Raw genomic sequence first — 20,633 nt, forward strand, 5'->3', positions numbered from 1 at the left:
GGACAGCCCGCCGGGACGGACCTGGATCCGGAGGCTGCCATGGCTTGTAGTGTAAATTCAATTGGCATCATTTCTAGAACTCGGCAAGCTTCGTGCAGGTGGTGACTGACACAACCATTACCTATGTACATCTAGGTTACATGGAGGTTAGATGCATCTTTACACCATTCAGGTACCCGGCCGAGGGTGTAGGTTCGTTCCAGACCCATCGGTGGTCGGCGTTTTTTGATTTGGTGGATAGTCCCCCCGCGACAAGGAATAAGTACTTACTTATGCGACGCTAAGTAGGTGTTATCCAATTATTAAGGTACCTAAGCTTGAGCTTCAGTTAGGTAGAGCTTCCTCCAAAAACATCCATCAACCATATCCTACCTACTTTATCTACACGGCGCATCGTCGCGCGAACCCCCTCTTTCAAAACCCAGGACGCTGCGCCCTTTCTCCTCTGTCTGCTTTCGTACGAGAAAGCAGTGTTTTCTAATTCCTAATCAAACCGTTGCAATGGCGGAGGTCAGAGACGACGAGGACTCCAAGTCCAACAAGCGCAGCCACTCTGACTTTGCAGGCCAAGCCGCCGATGGTAAGTAGTATGCGTGCATACAGATCAGCCTAGCTTGAGTGTGTTCAGCAACAACTGATTGGTGACAGACAGCTCCTCGGACGATGACATGGGACCGCAGCTGCCTTCGGCCGCACCCAAGAAGAAGCGAAGAGTCCTACCCTACGAGAAACTGTACATATCTGCTCTGCCCAAGTCGAATCGATACTCCAAGTCGCTCATGCACAAGGAGCACCTGTCCTTTGTGACCGTTACGCCCCTGACAGACTTCCTGGTCACGAGCTCCGTCGATGGCGTTGTCAAATTCTGGAAGAAGGTGGTCGATGACATTGAGTTTGTCAAGGAGTTCAAGGCACACCAAGGGGAGATCAAGTCCGTTTCGGTCAGCCAAGATGGCCGAAGTTTTGCGACAACAGGGCAAGATAAGACGGTCAAGATTTTCGATGTCATAACATTTGATCTGCTGGCCATGTTAACCGTCGACTATACTCCTCGCTGCATATGCTGGGTTCACAAGCGCGGAGCTTCTATCCCTCTGCTAGCGATAGCCGACGACACAGCGCCTCTGATCAACATTTACGATGGCCGGGGAGAGAACCAGACACCGATACACACGATCAAGGGTCTCCACCGAAGTGTCGTGGCCATGATGGCTTTCAACGACGTATACGATTGCGTGGTCTCCGCCGACGACAATGGGATGCTGGAGTATTGGAGCCCGAATTCGAATTACGAGAAGCCGGAGAATGTGTTCCAGTATAAAAGCTCAACCAACCTATTTGACTTCAAAAAGGCGAAATCCACCCCGACGTCTCTCACTATTTCACCAACGGGCCAGCAATTCGTCACATTCTCTATGCCTGACCGCAAGGTCCGCATCTTCGAATTTGCGAGCGCGAAACTGTACCGGACATACGATGAGTCTATGCAAGTCATTGAGGAGATGCAACAAGCTGGGACCGCCACGCAGAAGCTCGACGACGTTGAATTCGGGAGGAGGCTCGCCGCCGAGCGAGAGATTGAATCGCCATCATTAAGGAACAAGGCGAATGTGATATTTGATGAGTCCGGCCATTTCATCCTATACGGTTCGATCTTGGGTGTCAAGGTCATCAATACCTTCACGAACCAGGTTGTCAAAGTCTACGGAAAAGAAGAAAACGTGCGCCCGGTGAACTTGGCCATCTACCAGGGGCAGCCACAAAAGAAGGGTGTCACGACAGTAGCGATGGCCGCATCCAACAATCCGCTTCTCCAAGAGTCGGAAACGCGTGACCCCATACTGGTCGCCACGGCGGTGGGCAAGGTTCGGTTTTATATGTTTACGAACCAGGAGGAAATCTCCAAATCGGCACGAGATGTCCAAAACGAGAAGCCGACGATGCTGGGGTGCAAAGAAGGCGGTGCAGACGAAGCAGGCCGAGACGGGTACTGCAGCTATTTTGCATACGACGTATGGTGATATTCACATTCGGTTATTTCCCGACGCGGCACCCAAGGCTGTGGAGAACTTTGTTACGCATGCGAAGCGCGGGTACTACAATAACACCGTCTTTCACCGAGTGATACGCAAATTCATGATCCAGGGCGGCGATCCGCTAGGGGATGGTACGGGAGGCGAGAGCATCTGGGGCAAAGAGTTCGAGGACGAGTTCAGCACGCTCAAGCACGACAAGCCCTATACAGTTAGCATGGCCAACGCAGGGCCCAACACCAACGGTAGTCAGTTCTTCATTACCACGGAAAAGACAGTAAGTAAATGGGGGATCGGCGGCCGTGTCGAACTATCCAGTCGCTAACTTTTAACGTGCAGCCGTGGCTCGATAACAAGCACACTATCTTTGGTAGGGCGATTCAAGGACTGGATGTGGTTCACAAGATAGAAAACGTGCGGACGTACAAGGAGAAGCCTGAAGAGGACATCAAGATATTGAATATTGATATAGTGTGAAATCCATGCGACGGCGGGGGCAGGGAGTAACGAGAGAGTAATGAATAGAGTTTCAGGATGACCTCATGGTGGCGCCGATTGAATAAGGGCCAATGCAATGGGCAGGTCTTTTGCTGGGCGCTCGCTCTCTGTACGACACGACTTCCTAGTAGCATGTACTGTATGTAGTAAGTAGCTGGTGGTGGTCGGGGTAGGCGCTGCCGATCGACAGTCGCCAAAGTGTCCATGTCAGCCAGCGCAGCCCGGTGGTTGGGGTTCGTGATTCGGTGACACCAAGCCACTGGACCGTGGAAGGCTGCATCAGGGCCTTGGGTCTTGGGCCTTGGGCCTTGGTGCTGTCTGTGGTTGTCTAGTGCCATGCTATCAGGCGCCCGCGAGTCATGCCCCACGTGTATCTGAAGCGGCAATCCGAAACCGCCGGCCTAGCGAACGACCTTATCTGTCTCTGGGGGAGCATGACCATTCGAGCCGGGACCTCGTTACTGAATGAATACTTAAAGTAGGTGCATCAACTTGGCAACACTCGCGGCCATTTTTCGACCCTCGGATACTTACTCTATGCAGGCACTGCTTCCGAGCGAGTTAGAGTCGATAACCGATCTGGCAGGACCCCCCGAAAAGCGCGTTGCGTTCGATGCAGATGTCAGCAGCTTCAGCGTAGTGGCACACAGCTGATGTTATGCCGCAATTCTAATCCCGGGACCAGTCTGCCGGACCCCGTTCCCGGCCCTTGAACATGCCACGACCCAAGAAACCTGGGGCGCCTGAACCGAAAAGAAGGAGCCGTAATGGGTGCTGGTCAGATGCTCTTCTTGGCCGATCATTAATTCTGGGGTTGACGTGACTAACCAGCTCTCTCAAGGCCCTGCAAAAACAGAAAGATCAAATGCGGGGAGGAACACCCGAGCTGCTTGAAGTGAGTAGCCTTTCCATTTCCATCCATCTGTCTGTCTGTCTGCTCGAGTCCCCCAAACATACACCCAGCCCGGAATTGGCCCCCAAGCCGGACGGTATACGCTTGTATACATACATACATACATACATATATATGTGTATATATATACATACCTGGGGTACAGTATAGAGAGCTGATGTGCTAATGCGGGACCCAGCTGCCAACGAGCCGGCGAGCATTGTGATTATAGTATCAGATTGAACTGGGATGGCCGCCGGGGAAAGCGGCCAGAGCCCGAGGGTGCCGACCCTGGCTCTGCGACCATAGCGTCATCATCTGCTTCCTCTATCCCGGCCAAGGGCTTCAAGTTGGTGCACCAGTTTCCGGCGACAGCCTCAAGTAGTGGGCGAAAGATTGAGCCACTGGGGGGACCAGTGGCAGCCCCAGTGCCTCCTCCAGGGGGGTGGTGAAAGGGAAAACCACCGCCTCAGCTCCGGCCAGAGAAGCGTCTGTCACGACACCACAGAGCCCGCCCGAAGACCAACGCCCGAGTTCGAGAAAACGCATCAAGCTCGACAGCAAGGCGGCCGCAGAATCCGCTGCTGACCACGGGCCGCTCTTCTCTCCGTCCTCGGCAAGCGGGGCGCCGCCAACGTTCAAATGGGCCTTGCCCATAGTCCCTTCGGTGGCGTCACCAGGCACGCCCACCACCGCATCTACGTACAGCGACGATGACACAAGCCAGGCTCAACGTTCCGATCGGCTGTCGGCGACATCCCCTGACATCAGGCGGATGTCAGTCCATTCGCTTCTGTCTGGCCCTCCAGGCTTGCAGGGCTCTCAGGATGACTACGCCAGCCCTTCAAGTCTGCATTCCTCTAACACTCATACATCGCAGTCGAGCCAGTCCAGGTACTACGGCGTCGATCGGGGGTCTACCTGACCTGGACCTCGGCAAGAACGATGACGGCAACGCGATAAGTTCTGGGGAGTCCCCTTTCAGCCAGCGCGATAGGATGGAGACACCCTTCGGGGACTTCGATACGGACCAGCTGTTCGCGGCGGAGTTCGGATTCGGTGTTGATATGGATGATGCAACAGAAAAGACAGGAGGTTATTATGACAAACCTGTCACCATCTACATACCTCCTCACCTCGAGCCGCTACCACCCAAGTAAGGGCCCTCCCACTCTCGCCCAGAGGCGCCTAAAATGATGCATGCTCACAGTTTACTATAGACTTCTCAATAATCCTATGAATCTTCTGGTAAGTATCAGGTTCTCCGTTTTCGTTCACTGTAGGGTCTGACAATATCGTGTTATAGTACTTCGTAAGCCTTTTGACCACATCCATACCTAGTCAGTCTGTGGGCCACTGAATTGATCAATCATGTATAGCACCACTTCATTAACAATACGGCAAGAGGTATGATACGTCTGTTTTTCTGTATAATCCCTCAACATGCCCCGCCTATGGCTCGAGGATTCCCATGAATCATGGGACATGGTGGCGTTCCATGATGTATACTGGACCTCTACTAACATCGCCCAGTACTTGTGCCATATGACGATCCGCAAGCAAACCCGTTTCGGAACACTTTGCCTCTAATGGCCGTGAAGAACGATGATCTCCTGGCTCTAGTACTTGCATACTCAGGTATGGACAATCCAACCCCCATATACTCACTTCTTACTCATGACGAGGTACAGCTTCCCACAGAGCACGCGTCCTGAAACACCCAGAGCCAGAACTTCGTATAGCGACGTGGGTTACCGACATCTTCCCTACTTTGCGGCAAGCTCTATCAGATCCGCGGAAGAACTTCTCAGACGCCAATCTCGCAAGCGCAATCATGCTGGCATCACTGGAGATTGTGTCCCCAAAGATTTTTGGCTACAGTATCCCGTGGCAGAAACATCTAAGTCTGGCGCGAGAGCTCATCACAGCTCGACCCGGCGGTCTGCACTACCAAGGAAATTTCCGACAGGACAACGTCTGCTCGTTCCTCTGGAGTTGGGCCGCCTACCTCGATGTAATAGGGAGTCTGAGCGGAGGCCCCAAGGACTCTTCAACGGCATGGATGTTTGATTACGAGATAGAGGATAGGAGTGATGGCTATGATGAGATCGACTGCATCATGGGGTTCACGACTCGTTGCGTCTACTTGCTGGCCAAAATTGCCGACTTGGCCCGGAAATGCGATGCTGAGCGGCTCGCGCTGCAACAACAGCATCATGGCACGGCGAAATGGAAACCAGACCCTGAGACGTTTGGACTCGGGATCAAGCTCGAAGCCGACATCAAAGAAAGCATGAGCCAACCCCCGCGGCCCTGCAAGCATATCCACACCAAAGGCAACCTGGAGAAATGGGGCCGTGTCGGCCTCGCCGCCACGAATAAGGCCTTCCACTGGGCCGGTCTAATTCACATATACCGCCGCATTCTGGGCAGACCCTCCGAGGACGAGGACGTGCAGATGGGCGTGAAGAAGATCATTGAGTGTTTTGATAGTATACGGCGCCATGGGACGTCGGAGCAGAGCATGCTGTTCCCCACGTTTACGGCGGGTTGCGACGCGCTGGAAGAGTCTCAGCGGGCTTTTATCCTCGAGCGGTTTGAGACTGGGGAGGCGCACGGGATGACACAGGTAAGGGGAAACCGAGCCATGAACCCCCTCCTTTCTTTTTTTGCAGTGACTGACGTAGATTCGGTACGTGTAGGTTCGTAAGGCGCGAAAATTGATGTTGAAGGTTTGGGAAACGGGCCAACCTTGGGAGACTTTGTTGAGCACGGAGTTCATCGGATGATGCTTTGGAATATGTGGTTTCTCTTCATCTTCACGGTTTGGTATTTTGCTTTCTATCTGTTCGGCGCTTTCGCGTTTTCTGGACGTCGGCTTTTTGGACCGTGGGTTGGTTCGGTCGGGATTGGGTGCGGGCCGCAGTTATCGTAGCCAGCCCTTGGCGTTCGGTAGAGTATACCATGGGCGGCAGTTCCGCTTGCTCTTTGTATTTGGCTTGCTAGGAAGGCGTCGCAGAATGATTAGAAAATACGAAGGTTCCGCTGCAGGGAGGACTAGGCTGGAGGATACTTGCCACGCTGACAGGCTCCATGTGCCAGGGAAAGCTGTTACGTGAGGCATTTGATGATGGCACTGCTAACAGCAATCAAAGACAGCATATTCCCACGTATGTCACTTGCCTCGTTGGCTCAGACATAGCCAAAGGTCCCAACTGGAGGTTTGAGGAGTGGTGCTGGGGACAATACGAGGCCGGAACCAGACCGCTCATAGATCTACAAGCAGCTCCAATAGTCAGGCTTGGCTGGAGAAGAAGAAACACCGCCAGGTATCTGATACATATACTAACACCACCGGGATGGACCGTTCCAAGTATATATTACTTACGACATTAGGGCCAAAGGGCGAGATCTATGCCAGGAACAAGTGGCAGGGCAACTTCCACAACCAACGACGTGAAGAAACCATCGTGTTGCTCTGCCAGTGTCAACTAATCAAGATTTGCTGCGTCTCGATATCGTAGGACCTGTTACTGTTACATTCTTCATCGTTATCCCAGGTTGGCCACGTGGTTGCCTCAACACAGACAGGCAGGTCTCTGTACCCCGATGAGACAAGAAGGATGTCTCGCTGGACTCGGTGTAAGCTAGAGATAAATACCCAATGTAAGTGAGAAATCAACTTCAAATTTGGCCCAGGGGCTGAAATTTGCAGCCGGATCTCTTGCTCTGGTGCGTGTCATGCTTGTGCGAGCGGCTACCTGCTGGTCTGTGGCGTCGAATCATGCGAGATACCATCTCTCCCAGAAGTAGAGACGTCTTCTTACCAGAACGATTTACACGTTGCATCTAACAACACTTGAAGTACTCTGCAAAATCAGACCCCTGAAGGATCTTAGGGGACAGGGGGGCGGTCTGTCCGAAGATGAGCTGTCGCAATTCCAGCCCAGTCGTCACGAACCATTGGTCTGAGCTCCGAGACATTTCGGGCAATAAGCATGAACGGGGCAAGGGCGAGGAAATTTGGGAGGAACTCAGTTGTTTGGTTTCTTTTCTTCTTTCTTTCCTTTTTTCTCTTGTGGCACGATCGTTCATGGCGACCTCCAACATCACTTGATTATCATGAGTTTACTGTACATCTTGGTTCCCGACTTCGTTGAAGCGCGGCGCGACATCACGGGCTGAGCTCGAGGAAGCGGGAAGAAGGGAAAAAGGAGAGGGCAACCCTGACTGGACGATATGAAGTGAAGTAAAGAAAAAGACGGAAAGCAGAAGATGGGAATAGTAGGCAGTGGCAGTAGGGAAGGGCGGGCCGATGTTTAAGAAGTCCCCGTATATATGCGGCGCCCATGCCGTGGCGTAAGTACATGTAGGCCACATGTAGCTGTAGCTGGTGTCCGTGACCTGTCAGCATTCCTCCGACAGGGCCGTACATGCTTGGCTCTGCAGTGCCAGCAACGACGCAACGACACGGGATTACATACCATGGAAAAGGCTCACAGTGGATACAGTATGTGGTGATAGTTTCTGTCAGTAGTAGCTGCAGTGTCACTTGCCATTCCATAAAGTACTCAAGGCAGACAGGCAGCCCCGGTTGAGGAGATCATGGATAATAGACAGACGACGGGGGAGAAGAAGGCCCAATTTCGTGTGCGACCGACGTCCAAACAGCCACCCCGGCATCGACGCTAATGCAAGTACCCGTGAGTTCATGCAAGAGGGCGGTGACAAACAGGGTCGGGAGCAGATTTGGGGATCGGGATCAGGGTCAGGGCCAGGGCCAGGGATGGGCACGACGGTTGCATCTTAGCTACGGTGGCTGCCAAGCCCAGAAGGCGGCAGGAGGCCAGCAGATGTCGATCGTGCCATTGCACCACCACGAGTGCATGGGCAATAGATGGGAACTCTGCAAATTCGGATACTCTCTCCCCATCTTACATGCTGCGGCATGGCGCGCAAGAGTTGCGAGAGAAGATAGCTGGATGTTGTGCGGCAAGTACGCTCGTTACTAAGTAAGCATGTGCTGCTGCTGCTGCTGCTTGCTTGCTCCCTTGCTCCTTCCAGGTAGCCCCAACAACACGCATCAACTTTGGCTGCCACAATACAGCAGCAGGAGAAGAACATCCATCATCACACAGGCCGACTTTCTGTCACTCGCATTAGCCTGCACTTTGTTACTCTGGTGACGCCGTATTATTTGTCGAGCTGAACATCAGCTGCGCAGTAGCCTCGCCCGTATTCTTCAACGGGCACTGGAATGCTGGAGATGTTAGGCCCAGGCACGCCACGAGAGGGCCACACAGCACGTTTCCGGACATGCCATCACCAGCATTCCACAGCAGCCCGGCCCAACAACCCGCTCGCATTTGCACATGACCCTCTTGACACACGACGACAGGAATCCCCAGAGCAGCAACAAGCAACCGCTCTTGCCTTTTGACGAACACACGTGTCGTCCTTGGCCAAACTCCGTGCTCCTAGAACCCGAGATCGAATAATGGGTTTGACCAGGTCGACTGGGCCCGTGGTCGTGTTCAAGTGAACTCGAAGAAAATAAACATCCGGTTTGTGTGTCTCCAACTAATTGACTCGCCTGCCAGAGAAGAAGCTTGCTCGGCTACGGCTGTGACTATGACTGTGACTGTGTCGGCGTCTGGAAGAGTAAGTGAGGCAGGCCTGCTTGTCTTCTCTTTGGGGGAAGGAGGTGACTGTCTTAGCCAGGGCCATCCAGCCCAGATATGTAAGACGAAGAAGACGGCGACGGCCCCAATCCTTACTTCGCCTCTGGAATCGAGTCCCCTCGCAAGCAGACAGCCCAGGCGCCCAGTATAGTCCCTCCCGTTTTCCGAACAGGGCCTCGGAATGTACCGAGGACCCCCAGATTTCGGAAATAGAAACGCCCCTGCCCGAAGACGGGTGTGCAACATGTTGGATTGGGCGCCAGAGATAATTCTGGCGTGTGACTGGCGGCCGGAGAGCGGTCCTTGTCCTTTCCTTCTGCGTTCGCTTCCATTCTGCTCGACTGTCTCTCAACCCATCCTCTCTGCCTGTCTTTCCCCCTTCCCTCATCCGTCCTCGGGCGGCTTCTTTCTTTCATCCTTCCGAAAGCGGTAATGGACGCCGCCCCTGCCACGCCCACAAAGCCGTTCGTTCACACTGGCAGATGGTCCATACAAAGTCCCGGCGTCCCAAGAAAAGGCCATGTACCGTTTTCTTTCTTCCGATGCTGTTGGTCGCTTCTCCAAAGAGCCTGTTACGCCGCGGGAACAACAGACTGGACATAGCAGAACAAGGCAAACAAAGCCGGTGCTCCAGCCCATCTCCCCCGTTCTCTTTGCCCGGCTTCCTTTGGCAGCACCTATACCTTGCCCCCGCCAAAGACCTTGTTACGTTGGGATTCTCTATATCGAACAGACAAAATAAACCAACATAAAGTCACCTTCTCTTTCGATCGGCCCTCGGCTCTTCTTTCACATCAAAGACAACCTCCCTTTAAGCCGGTAGTAACAGCAGCTTTTGAACTCATCGGTACATTGCCTTACGTACACCCAGTAGCCAACATCACTACTCCTGCGCGCCTGCTCTTCGCCATTGAAGCAGTAGACGGCGACCCAAGCAGGCGGGAAGAGGGGAAAAAGGCCAAAAGAAAAAGGGGGAACAAAGAAAAACCCAGAAGAGGCTTGTGCAGAGCACAGGTACAGCAAGGCTGCATCTAACTGTCTCCATCTGATACGGGGTGTTAGTGAGATTCTCCCAGGGGCGTGTACATGCCCAGCTCGCCAGCATCCTATCTGCCGGTCTGCTGTGTCTCCCCCTCCAATATCTATTTATCTGCCTGCATCTTGCAGCAGAGAGGTCCCTCCCAGGCGCAGAGTAGGCAGACAGGAGGTGGATATATTCCCACTTCACATACAAACCTCTCTCTAAGAGGAAAGGGACAGCAAACGCGTCTCAATACCGCGCGCGTCTTTGAGCTGCCAGACAGAGACGGCCGTCCATCACCACACAGGTTAGTTGCCTCCCAATATTGCGTGACATCTCATTCTTTTTCAGCCTCTTGTCTACACGCACACCCCGCCAGGTCCTATCCCCCAGCACCCTCCCACTTCAACCTAACAGCAGAAGCAGTACAAGACAATCCCACGTCTTGTGTGTTTCTGATAGGTCTTTCCACTAATCCCACCGCCCCCTACCGCTCCATCTGTATCTTCGTATCATTCACGTAGGGAGATACACACACACATAAACATACCTCTATACATGCACGTACATGGCGCTACAGACGCAGCTCTGTAACACAAGCGACATCGCCCTCTGCTAGGAGCCAAAAACCAGACATCGCAACCCACATCCATCTGGATATAACGCTTGAAGTACACATCAACTGACAAGAGTTTCTGAAACCTCAGGCGCAACCAGACGACGTATTCTCACCCCCTTGTCTCTCCCGCGCAGTAGACCTACCTGATAGAAGCGCCGACTGCCTCTCATCTTGCTGTTCTGTCATATTGTCGTCGACGCTTTCCAGAAGAGTCACCGTCCCCGTCTCGCAACACCCCGGGCTCAGACTTTGCCCACCCCCTTGCGCGGCAACCCCGTGACATTCGGTACACAGACACACCGCTATCACAGCTGCCAAGGTGCGGACCGGGGCCTTGGTTCAGACAAGACACTAACCGGGCTCACAGCTCACGGTCTCTTATCCAGAGACACGCAGTGCTCGGAGAGCGAGAGGGAAACGTAGCAGCAGTGGCCCGCTACGACTTCACCATCCGACCGGGAGTCTTCGCTACCTGGACCCTAGCTAGGTTGCATGATCACTCATCACACCGTCACGGGCCAGTCCATTCGAGCCAGCGCCGTAACGGCGAGTCCCCATCGACCTTACGAGAATCCAGTCCTAATATTGCCCTACCTTACATCTAATATCTAATCTCCTATATTCGCACCCTGCTTCCTTGGAAACCTCCTTGCCTCCAGGAAACAGGAACAGTCTCGAGAGACTTCATACTTTTATCAAAGGAGATATGTCGAACACAAGACCCGCCTCCCCGGCGCCTTCGCAACACCCCGATGCAGGCGCAGACTTCTCCAGTGGCTTCCAACATCTCGTCAACTACAACCAGTCCGCGCCAGCTGTCGGCGTGCCATATCCTCCTCGCCACCAAACACAGAGTCCCTTTAATAACCATGGCATGCCCATGTACCCCAGCCCCTATGAGGGAACGCCGAGCCATGGAGGCACGCCTGGTTACTATCATGACGACAGCTTCGACTCACAATACCCAGACCCGGATCCCGGATCGGTAAGTGCTGACTCTTCTCATTTTGACCCTACGCGGCTGGAAATGCCCGGCAAGACTCAACACGAGACCAAGACTAACTCGGAGAAAAAGATCACTCCTCATTCGGGCTTCCACTCGCCGCCCATGCCCCTAGCAAAGCGCTATGCTCTGCGCCACTCGACGGCGGCGGCGGCGGCGGCCGAATCGGATCCGTTGCGCAGCGTCCAGTCCGGCGGCGTCTCCAAGCCGAAACCGAAACCGAAGCCCAAGGCCAAGGGAAAGAAGAAGCCTGCGAACGATTCGGATCCCAAGTTCAACTTCGACGAGCCCCTGTCAGTCATGTGCAAAAGGGTGACGGATGTGACGGACGCCGACATCGAAGTGTGGGTGAACCGGTCGATCGAGACGCGGCGGCGCGAGGTGGAGTCGGACAAGAACCACAAGATCAAGCGGCCGATGAACGCCTTCATGCTGTACCGCAAGCACCACCAGAACCGGGTCAAGATGCGCTTCTCGCACGAAAACCACCAGATCGTCTCGGCCGTGTGCGGGCAGGGATGGGCCCAGGAGCCCAAGGAGGTCATCGAGCAGTACAACGACTGGGCGCGCATCGAGCGCGACAACCACGCCCGCGCCTTCCCCGACTACAAGTTCACGCCCTCCAAGTCCAAGAAGACCAAGAAGCCCGGCAGCGGCTTCGACAGCGACGAGGACTGGGAGGTGCCGAGCCCAAGGACGTCTTCGACGGCGGCCTTCCGGTGGCTCCGCGCATGCAGAGTTCGCGGGCGCGCAGTGCAGACCATCCCGACGCCGACTACCACCCCGGCGGCGGCCGGGCCGTATACTCGCCGTACCAGCACCACCCGTCGCATGCGCGTACCATCTCGCACTACAGCTACCAGAACCCCAATAAGCCGCTGCCGGCCGGGTACAACACGGCCTTGCCGCAGAGCGAGTACTATGCGCAAAGCGTGCAGACGGTCGGGCCTCCTCAGCACTACGGCCACCAACAGGGCATGCCGCACCCGGGCTACCACCACGAGAACGTGTACATGATCAAGACGGCGCAGCCGGCGCCCGTCATGCATCATCACCACGCCGGCACGCCGAACCACCATCCCTATTCCCACCACGGCACGCCCGTGCCCCTATCCGACTCGCCCTACGACTACCCGCCCTCTGCCACCATGTCACCCCATCAGTCTTCGCTACCGCCACCGGATCACCACCACCAACACCCCGACTTCTCGTCTGGCACGCCCCATCCGTCGTCAATGCACGGCGGCTACGGCGCACCACCACCCGACATGGGCGGCAACGATTTCTACAACGAGCTCCACGCGCACGACGACATCTTCAACCTCGGCGCGGACCACCAGCACTACATGGGCGACATGGGCACACCCGTGAGCGGGGCGCCCGGGGACCTGGACGACGGCCACCACCACTTCATGGACCCGAGCGCGTTCGACCCGGCGCTGACGGGCACCGGCCTGGGGGTGGCGGCGTCGTTGGGCGACCTCGATGCGTTGGACCCGTCGCTCCAGGAGTCGGCCGACTGGAGGACACAGGAGCTGGACGACCGAGCCATGAACGAATTGCTCGAGGGATCGACAAACAGTCCGATCGATACTATAGCAGTAGCACCTCTGAGTGGCGCTGGCTCAGAAGCCGGTGGCGGCGGTTAAACAGACCGACAAGTTTTGTGTTAGAGAAGAGTTTCGGCGTGGTGTGAGGTGTTTGTTGGTATGCATGGAATAAACGAGCCGAGTGGGCACCGGAGAAAGGGGTTTCGACTATTGTATCTATTATTCCCTTTTTTCCCTTTTACATGATGCATCTTCCTTGGATAACAAGGACTTTGGATAACGGGGGGTTTTCTGCTACATCGGATCTGGTCAATAGGGGCCGCTGCACGGATTTGCTTCTGTATGATACGGACCAAGGGGTTGGGAGTTCGGTGACCATAGAAGGGAAACGAAGGTCGAATTTATGCTCTCAAAGCATGAATGAAGTAGTAGAAAGAAAGAGGCGAGGATCTGCCTTCTTGTCAATTTAGAAAGATATCCAATGAGCCACATAAAGATGAACTTGGAGACCAACCTCTTGTTTCTCGCCTCTTGCCAGCCTGGGCAGAAGATAATGAAGTGAAACACGCTGTAAATGTATAGTGACCTACCTACTTGGCATCTCTGTCGGCTCATTGTTCCCACCGTCTGGGCATGGACTGTCCGTCCCGTGCTTGAGCTTTCGTATCTACAACGGCCACCCGAAAAAAAGGGGCGAAGGGGGAGCATGACTCCAACAAAGAACATTGACAGGTCAAGAAGTAAAACTTGGGTGCCTTTGTGAGTAGTAACATTAGCCCGAGTGTCTCGACAACGGGCATGGCATCTGAAAACTTGATATCATCTTCCTCACCTCGAATTCTTTATGCCGTGGGCCCTCAGATTCCGGTATCCCTTCCATCCTGGCTCATTCCCAGCTCAGGAGTAGTGCTTTTCTCATAAAGCTTCAAGACCACTTACACACTACAGCGGATGCTATGCCATGATACATCTCATTATCTTGAGTGACCTGTCAACCATCCATACGGAAAAGACTGCTCGGGGGCCGCCATCTGTTTCATCTTCCTATTTCATTCGGAAACTAAACCAATGCTCGCTGCGCTACGCTATAATTCGTCCCTCAGCCGTTCAGGCTCCTGAGGTACTGCGATCTCCTCCTCTGCCTCCAGGATGCGCTCCGTTGGGCCAAGTTCCTCTTCTACCTCCGGGATGCGCTTGTTTGGGCTGGGTATCTCATCGTCGACTCGTTCCTCAATAGCGTCTCGTCCTTGGACTCGTCAATGATTCGCCCGACTTGGTCAATCATATCAACCATGGATTCTGGATCAATGGGTTCGGGCGACTCCCGAGGTTTCTCGTGATCCACCACGATCGTAGGGACATCTTTGTTGTTCATCTCAGCCGACGGAACGCCCGGCTGAACGCTGGAAGAGCCTGCCACATCCTTATCCGCGCCGTGGTGCCGAACGGAATTTGTCACTGTGACTCCGCCACGGAAGAGTGTCCTGACGGGCAGCCATATCAACCACCACATCGGGCCATACAGAAAGCGCCGGTACACAAGCCAGCAGAGTGTCCCCGCGAGGAGATAGAAGGCTGTCTCCAGGTACCAGGTGTCGCTTTTCTGGCTCTTCAGTAAAGTTCCCAGTAGATCTCGCGAGCGGGTAAGTACGCTATCCAGACTCGAGTACGAATCGGATAGCTGTGCCAGTGCAGCCGTAGACTCCTTCAGCGTCGTGTGGGCAAAATCGCTTCGTGACAGCTCGGCCACCATCATGTCGTGGGTCCTTCGTAGTGCTACCGTAACGTCATTGGCAGCTGACACCGTTTGCTCGTCCTTGGTCATGTCGGACCGCATCTTCTTCCTCCGCCGCACCGGCGGTTGCTGCTGCTGCTGCTGCTGTTGGTCGGATGCCGGGGATGATGCGCCAGATCGCAACTTGGGCGAAGCGGCCAAAGTTGCCAACAACAGCTGTCGCTCTTTCCGCTGGGCGGTCTCTCGGTTGCGCTTGGCCGACATCTGGGCCTTGCGGAAGGATGCGCGGCAGACGGCCAGCTCCCCCATTAATCGCTCCACCCCGTCGGTTAACCTGGCCTTGTCGTGCTGCTTCGGGGGCCGGTGGGATGTGATGTCTTCGTGGAGCAGCTCCAGGTCTTCGTTCTGTTCGCGTATGATCTGGATGATTTCGGTGCTGAGCTCCGCGCTGACATCGTCGTCATCGCCAGCGGCCAGCGGTACCGAGCCGGGCTGGAAGTCGAAGTTGGCGAGACGCTCGATGAGCTCCCGGAGCTGGGACATGGCATCTTGCAAGGATGTGAGCCGGTCGTGCAGTTCTGCGAACCGCTGTTCCCGATCGTCGGTCGACATGGTGGCTTGCTTTCTCAAATGGGCGTTTTGGGTGTTGTGGTGAAGTAGCAAAGGCCAGATGCGAACATGTCCTAATCGAGGAGGACACCTCGACTTACAAGTCAAATGCAGGGGTACAATGCAACTCTAGGCAATTACTGGAATTGCTTGGGCATTCGGTGACGTTGGTTTTAAAGAAACCCCGGACCTAGCACTGCCACACTTTGCGGTACCACCAGCCACAGTCCAGCTGCCAATTGATCGCGACCGGCGTCTGATATTTGAAGTATGTACCTATCTCGCAACTTTAGGCATTGCAACCTTCGCGAAAACCGCCTTGCATGTCGAAGGAAGCTCCGTTGCAACAGCACTGACCGGCTTCCAGCTCAGCGCAATTGGTTTCAAGTGAGTGCGCCCCTTGGTCGAGTCGAACACGCGGGAGACTCGACTGTTCCTGGCAGAGAGGATGCTAATTCCAGCGCTGCAGCACTCGCAATCATGATCACCAGGTTCATCACCGAGGTGAACACCAAGTTCAACCCGTTCTCAACAGCCGCCCGATCCACGCGACTGTTCCTGTCGTCCTTGCCGGCCAATGCACGGAATCAAGGCATGAAGATCGACACCAAACTCCTGCCGCGCACCTCGGCCGATCCCGCGATGCTCCAGGTCAAGTTCAGTACGTTCGACCCTCCGAGCTGCAAGAGGAATGATTATTGCCATCTCAGTACTAACAGGTGCGTTTCTTCGCAGAGGACGGCAAGGAGATGAACTTGGATGGCGCAAAGTTGGGGATCAAGGGAATCATCGAGGAGGTGGATCGTCATTCCCGATTTCTACAAAAGCAGGCCGACTTGAACGACGGTTAGACGGACCGTGGTCGGGCTGCAAGGGAACAATGAAGCATTCGATGGCAAAGGCGTTTGGGTTATTTCCAGCAGAAGCCTCCCATTGTACAGATACCGCAGCATATTTGTTGTGGGATGGAGTGTACGAGAGAAAGACGTGATACCTTCGGCGGCTGACCCCAGCTTGTACATATTACATCATATGCATAGAACGCAAGCTTGACCTCGTGGGCCATGGCAGCGATGCCTGTCGCCCTCTCTCCCCTCGATACTGCATTCTGAGTCGAACAGGAACCGTCATCGTAACGCCGACGGCGGAGCCTGTCCACGTTCCCGTCGCAATTTCTGTCTCCGTATTTGCTGACGGGGACACCGACCGTGGCAGCTCCCAGTCGATCTCGGATGCCTCTCAGGGAGGACGTTGTGCGACATTGCCCTCGGGAATACCGCTTTCGCGCGCGGCGGGACTAGTAAAGTCTACCGAGCTTCATGTTGAACATGTTGCCCTTATGTACTTTGGGAGTGGAAGGTAGTCCAAGAGTCTGTAGGCAAATGCTTCTTGAGAATACTTACGAGGGGCACGTCATATTTGCATTTGCGCCCCCTGAGGTGATATATCAGTAAAATTAGTATAATAACGATTATATGCTATTAATCTTCAAAGGATTGGAGTAGAGGCTTTCCCTTTTGTACCACGACCTATGATGTATACCTACTTACTTATGCAATTGGGGAGGGAATGAATATGCCCCACCATCCATCTACAACCCCGCCAATTCTACAATTTCAACTGGCGCGTATTCGGCCTGGCAAGACGCGACTAATTGATTTATATCCTGTACCTATTGTTCTCCCACTACCAATACGACTTTTGGGGTATTTTGGATGCTACTTGCTTGTCGTCCCTGAGCTTTCCGCATCACACCCGCTCCGAACCCGATTTCTCCAAGAACCAACAACACCTTTGGCACCATGGACATTGACGACATCCTCCGCGAGGTCGACCCCTCCTCGTCCGGGCTCCCCTCCGAGACGCGCGACCTCCAATCCCTAACCCGCGTCTGGGTCGCCGAGCGTTCGACGCCGGAGCTGCTGTCCTGGCCGACGGACGGGCTGGTGGAGCGCGTGAACGGCCGCATCGCCTCGCAGATCGAGCGGGTCGAGGTGCTGACGGGCGACATGGACCCGCGCAGCAACTTCGCCCTCATCGTCATTCAGACCGAGCTCGAGCGCTACAAGTTCCTCGTGCGCAGCTATCTGCGCGCACGCCTCGCCAAGGTCGACCGCCACGCCCTGCACTACCTGTCGACGCCGGACCTGCGCGCGCGCCTCTCGCCCACCGAGCTCGCCTACGCTACCCGCCACCAGGCCCTGCTGCACAACCACTACCTGGCCTCCTTCCTGGGCTCCTTCGGCCCGACCCTGCAGAACCTCAACGACACGTCCGGCAACATCACCATGATCGACACCCCTGACCTGGAGAGCGCCGTCTTCATCCGGCTGCTGCGCGACGCCCGGGTCGTGGGCAAGGGCGTCGACGCCGACGGCGACGTCCAAGGCAGGACCGGCGACATCATCATTCTCAGGTGGTCTGATGCGAAGCCCTTGGTCGACACCGAAACCGCCGAGCTCGTTTGAGAACATACAACGCTGCTAAGCACACGGAGCTCTACACAAATGTTCTCTATGTTGAATGGGGGGTAGTCTCAAGAGCAAAGCATCTACGGATCGCAGGGCCGCTAATGGCATCGCCGTCACGGCATCCCAACCCACTATTCTGTGGTTCGCCTCCCGAATGGTAGGTAGAATCCCAGAAGGTTGCGCCCGTCCAACTGGCACAGGCCAGGTACGTCATTCTATCCATCGCCCCGGGAAAGCCTCGTCTTACAAGTAGTAGTAGTAAGCCAAAGTCCCCTGCAGCCACCCCTGCACTCTACGATGCGGGAAGTGCCAGGAACAAGGTCAAACGCTTGCGTCATCAGCTCTTGAAATCGTGAGTCGTAGCTGTCCCTCTAAACAGAGGCGATATACTATCTCCGGCATGGGTTCGGTCTAGGGAATAAGGTATATGATGCCACGAGGCCAAGGACGACGAGACAGGCTGCGTGTCTCGGGTTCCCCTATTCTATATGGGTACTGGGCTTGGATTTAGACCCTTTTCCCTTGCTTGAGAAGGTCCGAAACCTTTGGCGGCAGAACAAGAGCACTCCTGTCGTTGCGGCGATGAAAGTCTACCAGAGAAACCGCCGTCTTTTCCGGTAGGTCTTCGTGTATGAAGTGGCCGGCCTCTGGAAAGACCTGCAAGTTGTACTTTCCTGCAAAACAAAAGTCAATAAAGTTCGGGCCACGTCGAGAAATGGTGATAATAGTCATGATGATAGGGTACAATGGTTCACCTTGCATCTGGCCAATGGTCAACTCAGTGTCCAGTCTGTCTGTGCCTGCGAGTAACAGCAGCTTTCCGCCTCTTGCTTCCAGGAACTTCTTGCTCAAACCTACGAACCAGCCTTCCCAAAAGGGTTGCGTTTGCGCTAGATCCGTTCGCCATTTCCACGGCCGCGAATCACCCTCTGCTGCGGGTTCGTTGCTCAACAAACTCGGCACACTTGTGCGTGCCGCGGTGGAGTTTCGTAGAGTCCGTGATCGTACGTGCCATTCTATACCAGCTTCGAGTGTGGCGAAACCAGTCGGTCTCGTAGACAGGTATGTCTGCATGCTCTGTAGTGCATCCATTGCCGAACCTTCGACCACGTCAAGCACAGCGTAGCCTAGCAGCGCGTTTCCTAGCTGCGCAGATTTGGCGAGTTCCGTGACGACAGCGCCCCCGAGCGAGTGGCCCACCAGTATGACGGGAGGCAGCTCTGCCCATTTCATTTCGGCCTTGGTCATCGTGATGACGGTCAGGAGGTCTTTGGCCAGGGTCCCCAAGCTCAAGTCAAGCTCCTCCCCCTCGGGCGTGACGGTCAAGCCGTGTCCCCGTGCATCGATTGATAACATGCCAGCAGCCGGGACGCGCTTGCGGATCTCGGATGCGCACACGGCAAACGACAGGCCTGACGAGCCAGCTCCATGGTGCATCACAAACAGGGGACCCTTGTCGCCTGGGGATGTGAGATAGGCATGGAGGGTGAGGCCAGGCGCACTGCCAGGAGGTTGGAGGAACAGCTCCCGTTCAAAGTAGGTCGTCCATGGTATGGGCTGTAACGTGCGCCCTCGTGGTACGCTGTTTTCCCTGTTAGCAGCCATTGCTGAGGTCGGGCGAGTGGGAAGGATTCCTGCTTAGTAAAGGAGTGGGTTTACCCTTGAGGCCTAGCAAACAGCTTCTGGCTGGGGGACGGTATGATTGTGCCTGTAGAGGAGGCCGAGGAGGCCGAGGAGGAGTCATCGTCAGGATGAGACTCTGGGAGGTCGGTGATGTAGCTGTCGGCCTCCTCCATTTCCTCCTCTCGCTCGTCGAAGGCGTCGGGACCAATGCCTGCAGTAAGCCGGGACTTGGCCCAGGCTTTCTGCAGATCGCTCATTACGAATTTTGGTCTGACGGATAAGTAGGTTAGGTGGGTAGGTTGGGGGGCTCAGAGGGTGTACAGGATTCAATGACTACGGCGTAAGGGGGGTGCAAGTTTCCCCAGGTAGATTCGTCGACGGTCCCCTGAGCCAGCTTGAAGTTTGCCGATAAGAAGTTGGAGTCGGCGGGTATCGAGATGTTGTCTGCCGAATCCAAGGCCGCACGCAACCGGGGGGTGATGAAGAATACGGCGGGCCAGACAGCAGGAAAAAGAGGTCTCAGGGGCTGAGACGATTGCCGCTTATTATTTCTCTTGCAATGTCTAGAGTCAATGGCTTGTCCAGACAAAGCATGGCGGCTGTTTGTCGCATGGAAGTACGTACGTGGTGGTTCTCTGAGCCTACCCTGTTAGTAGCTCGTCGAGAGACTGCCGTCTTAGCGGGGTTGACATCATCCCACCTGCCGCTTTCTAGCCAGTAGCTCTCGTTTTATCCCCAATTTACACGCATGTCTACATCATACCTTAGGTATCAACTGGTATCAACAACTGTACCCATTACTTTCCATGAGATGGATAAGATGCAGGTACCTTATATCAGGTATATAGAATCAGTGCATCAATCCCTATGCCTTTTCCTATCCGGGACCTCTCGTGTC

At 54.8% G+C, this 20,633-nt stretch overlaps 7 protein-coding genes across 7 annotated transcripts; 5 read left to right on the plus strand and 2 right to left on the minus strand.

The window, feature by feature from the left end:
• Positions 1-501: 501 nt before the first annotated feature.
• PG997_004072 (peptidyl-prolyl cis-trans isomerase cyp15) lies at positions 502-2,510 on the plus strand (the record flags this gene model as incomplete). Its single annotated transcript, XM_066808387.1, has 4 exons — positions 502-580; positions 649-2,012; positions 2,059-2,310; positions 2,373-2,510. The coding sequence occupies 4 exons, from the start codon at positions 502-504 to the stop codon at positions 2,508-2,510; spliced, it is 1,833 nt and encodes a 610-aa protein (XP_066672005.1).
• Positions 2,511-3,363: 853 nt separating this feature from the next.
• On the plus strand, positions 3,364-6,133 carry PG997_004073 (c6 zinc finger domain containing protein; the record flags this gene model as incomplete). The annotated part of the gene is made up of 8 exons (XM_066808388.1): positions 3,364-3,530; positions 3,662-3,776; positions 3,932-4,200; positions 4,304-4,579; positions 4,644-4,671; positions 4,803-4,830; positions 4,957-5,061; positions 5,115-6,133. Coding segments are annotated over 8 exons (2,007 nt in total), but the record flags the coding sequence as incomplete, so codon positions are not given.
• A 5,317-nt stretch (positions 6,134-11,450) lies between these two features.
• On the plus strand, positions 11,451-13,396 carry PG997_004074 (HMG box protein; the record flags this gene model as incomplete). Its single annotated transcript, XM_066808389.1, has 2 exons — positions 11,451-12,428; positions 12,485-13,396. 2 exons carry the CDS (start codon positions 11,451-11,453, stop codon positions 13,394-13,396), a joined length of 1,890 nt encoding a protein of 629 aa, XP_066672007.1.
• A 1,078-nt stretch (positions 13,397-14,474) lies between these two features.
• On the minus strand, positions 14,475-15,644 carry PG997_004075 (uncharacterized protein; the record flags this gene model as incomplete). The annotated part of the gene is made up of 1 exon (XM_066808390.1): positions 14,475-15,644. One exon carries the CDS (start codon positions 15,642-15,644, stop codon positions 14,475-14,477), a length of 1,170 nt encoding a protein of 389 aa, XP_066672008.1.
• Positions 15,645-16,121: 477 nt separating this feature from the next.
• PG997_004076 (mitochondrial 54S ribosomal protein mL53) lies at positions 16,122-16,492 on the plus strand (the record flags this gene model as incomplete). The annotated part of the gene is made up of 2 exons (XM_066808391.1): positions 16,122-16,302; positions 16,377-16,492. The coding sequence occupies 2 exons, from the start codon at positions 16,122-16,124 to the stop codon at positions 16,490-16,492; spliced, it is 297 nt and encodes a 98-aa protein (XP_066672009.1).
• A 951-nt stretch (positions 16,493-17,443) lies between these two features.
• Positions 17,444-18,109, plus strand: PG997_004077 (GINS complex- Sld5 component; the record flags this gene model as incomplete). The annotated part of the gene is made up of 1 exon (XM_066808392.1): positions 17,444-18,109. One exon carries the CDS (start codon positions 17,444-17,446, stop codon positions 18,107-18,109), a length of 666 nt encoding a protein of 221 aa, XP_066672010.1.
• Positions 18,110-18,619: 510 nt separating this feature from the next.
• On the minus strand, positions 18,620-19,992 carry PG997_004078 (uncharacterized protein; the record flags this gene model as incomplete). Its single annotated transcript, XM_066808393.1, has 3 exons — positions 18,620-18,786; positions 18,868-19,694; positions 19,772-19,992. 3 exons carry the CDS (start codon positions 19,990-19,992, stop codon positions 18,620-18,622), a joined length of 1,215 nt encoding a protein of 404 aa, XP_066672011.1.
• Between the last annotated feature and the right edge of the window lie 641 nt (positions 19,993-20,633).

Source organism: Apiospora hydei (assembly GCF_038363865.1).
Source record: "Apiospora hydei strain CBS 114990 chromosome Unknown utg000004l_segment0_segment0, whole genome shotgun sequence".
Lineage (NCBI taxonomy): Eukaryota > Fungi > Ascomycota > Sordariomycetes > Amphisphaeriales > Apiosporaceae > Apiospora > Apiospora hydei.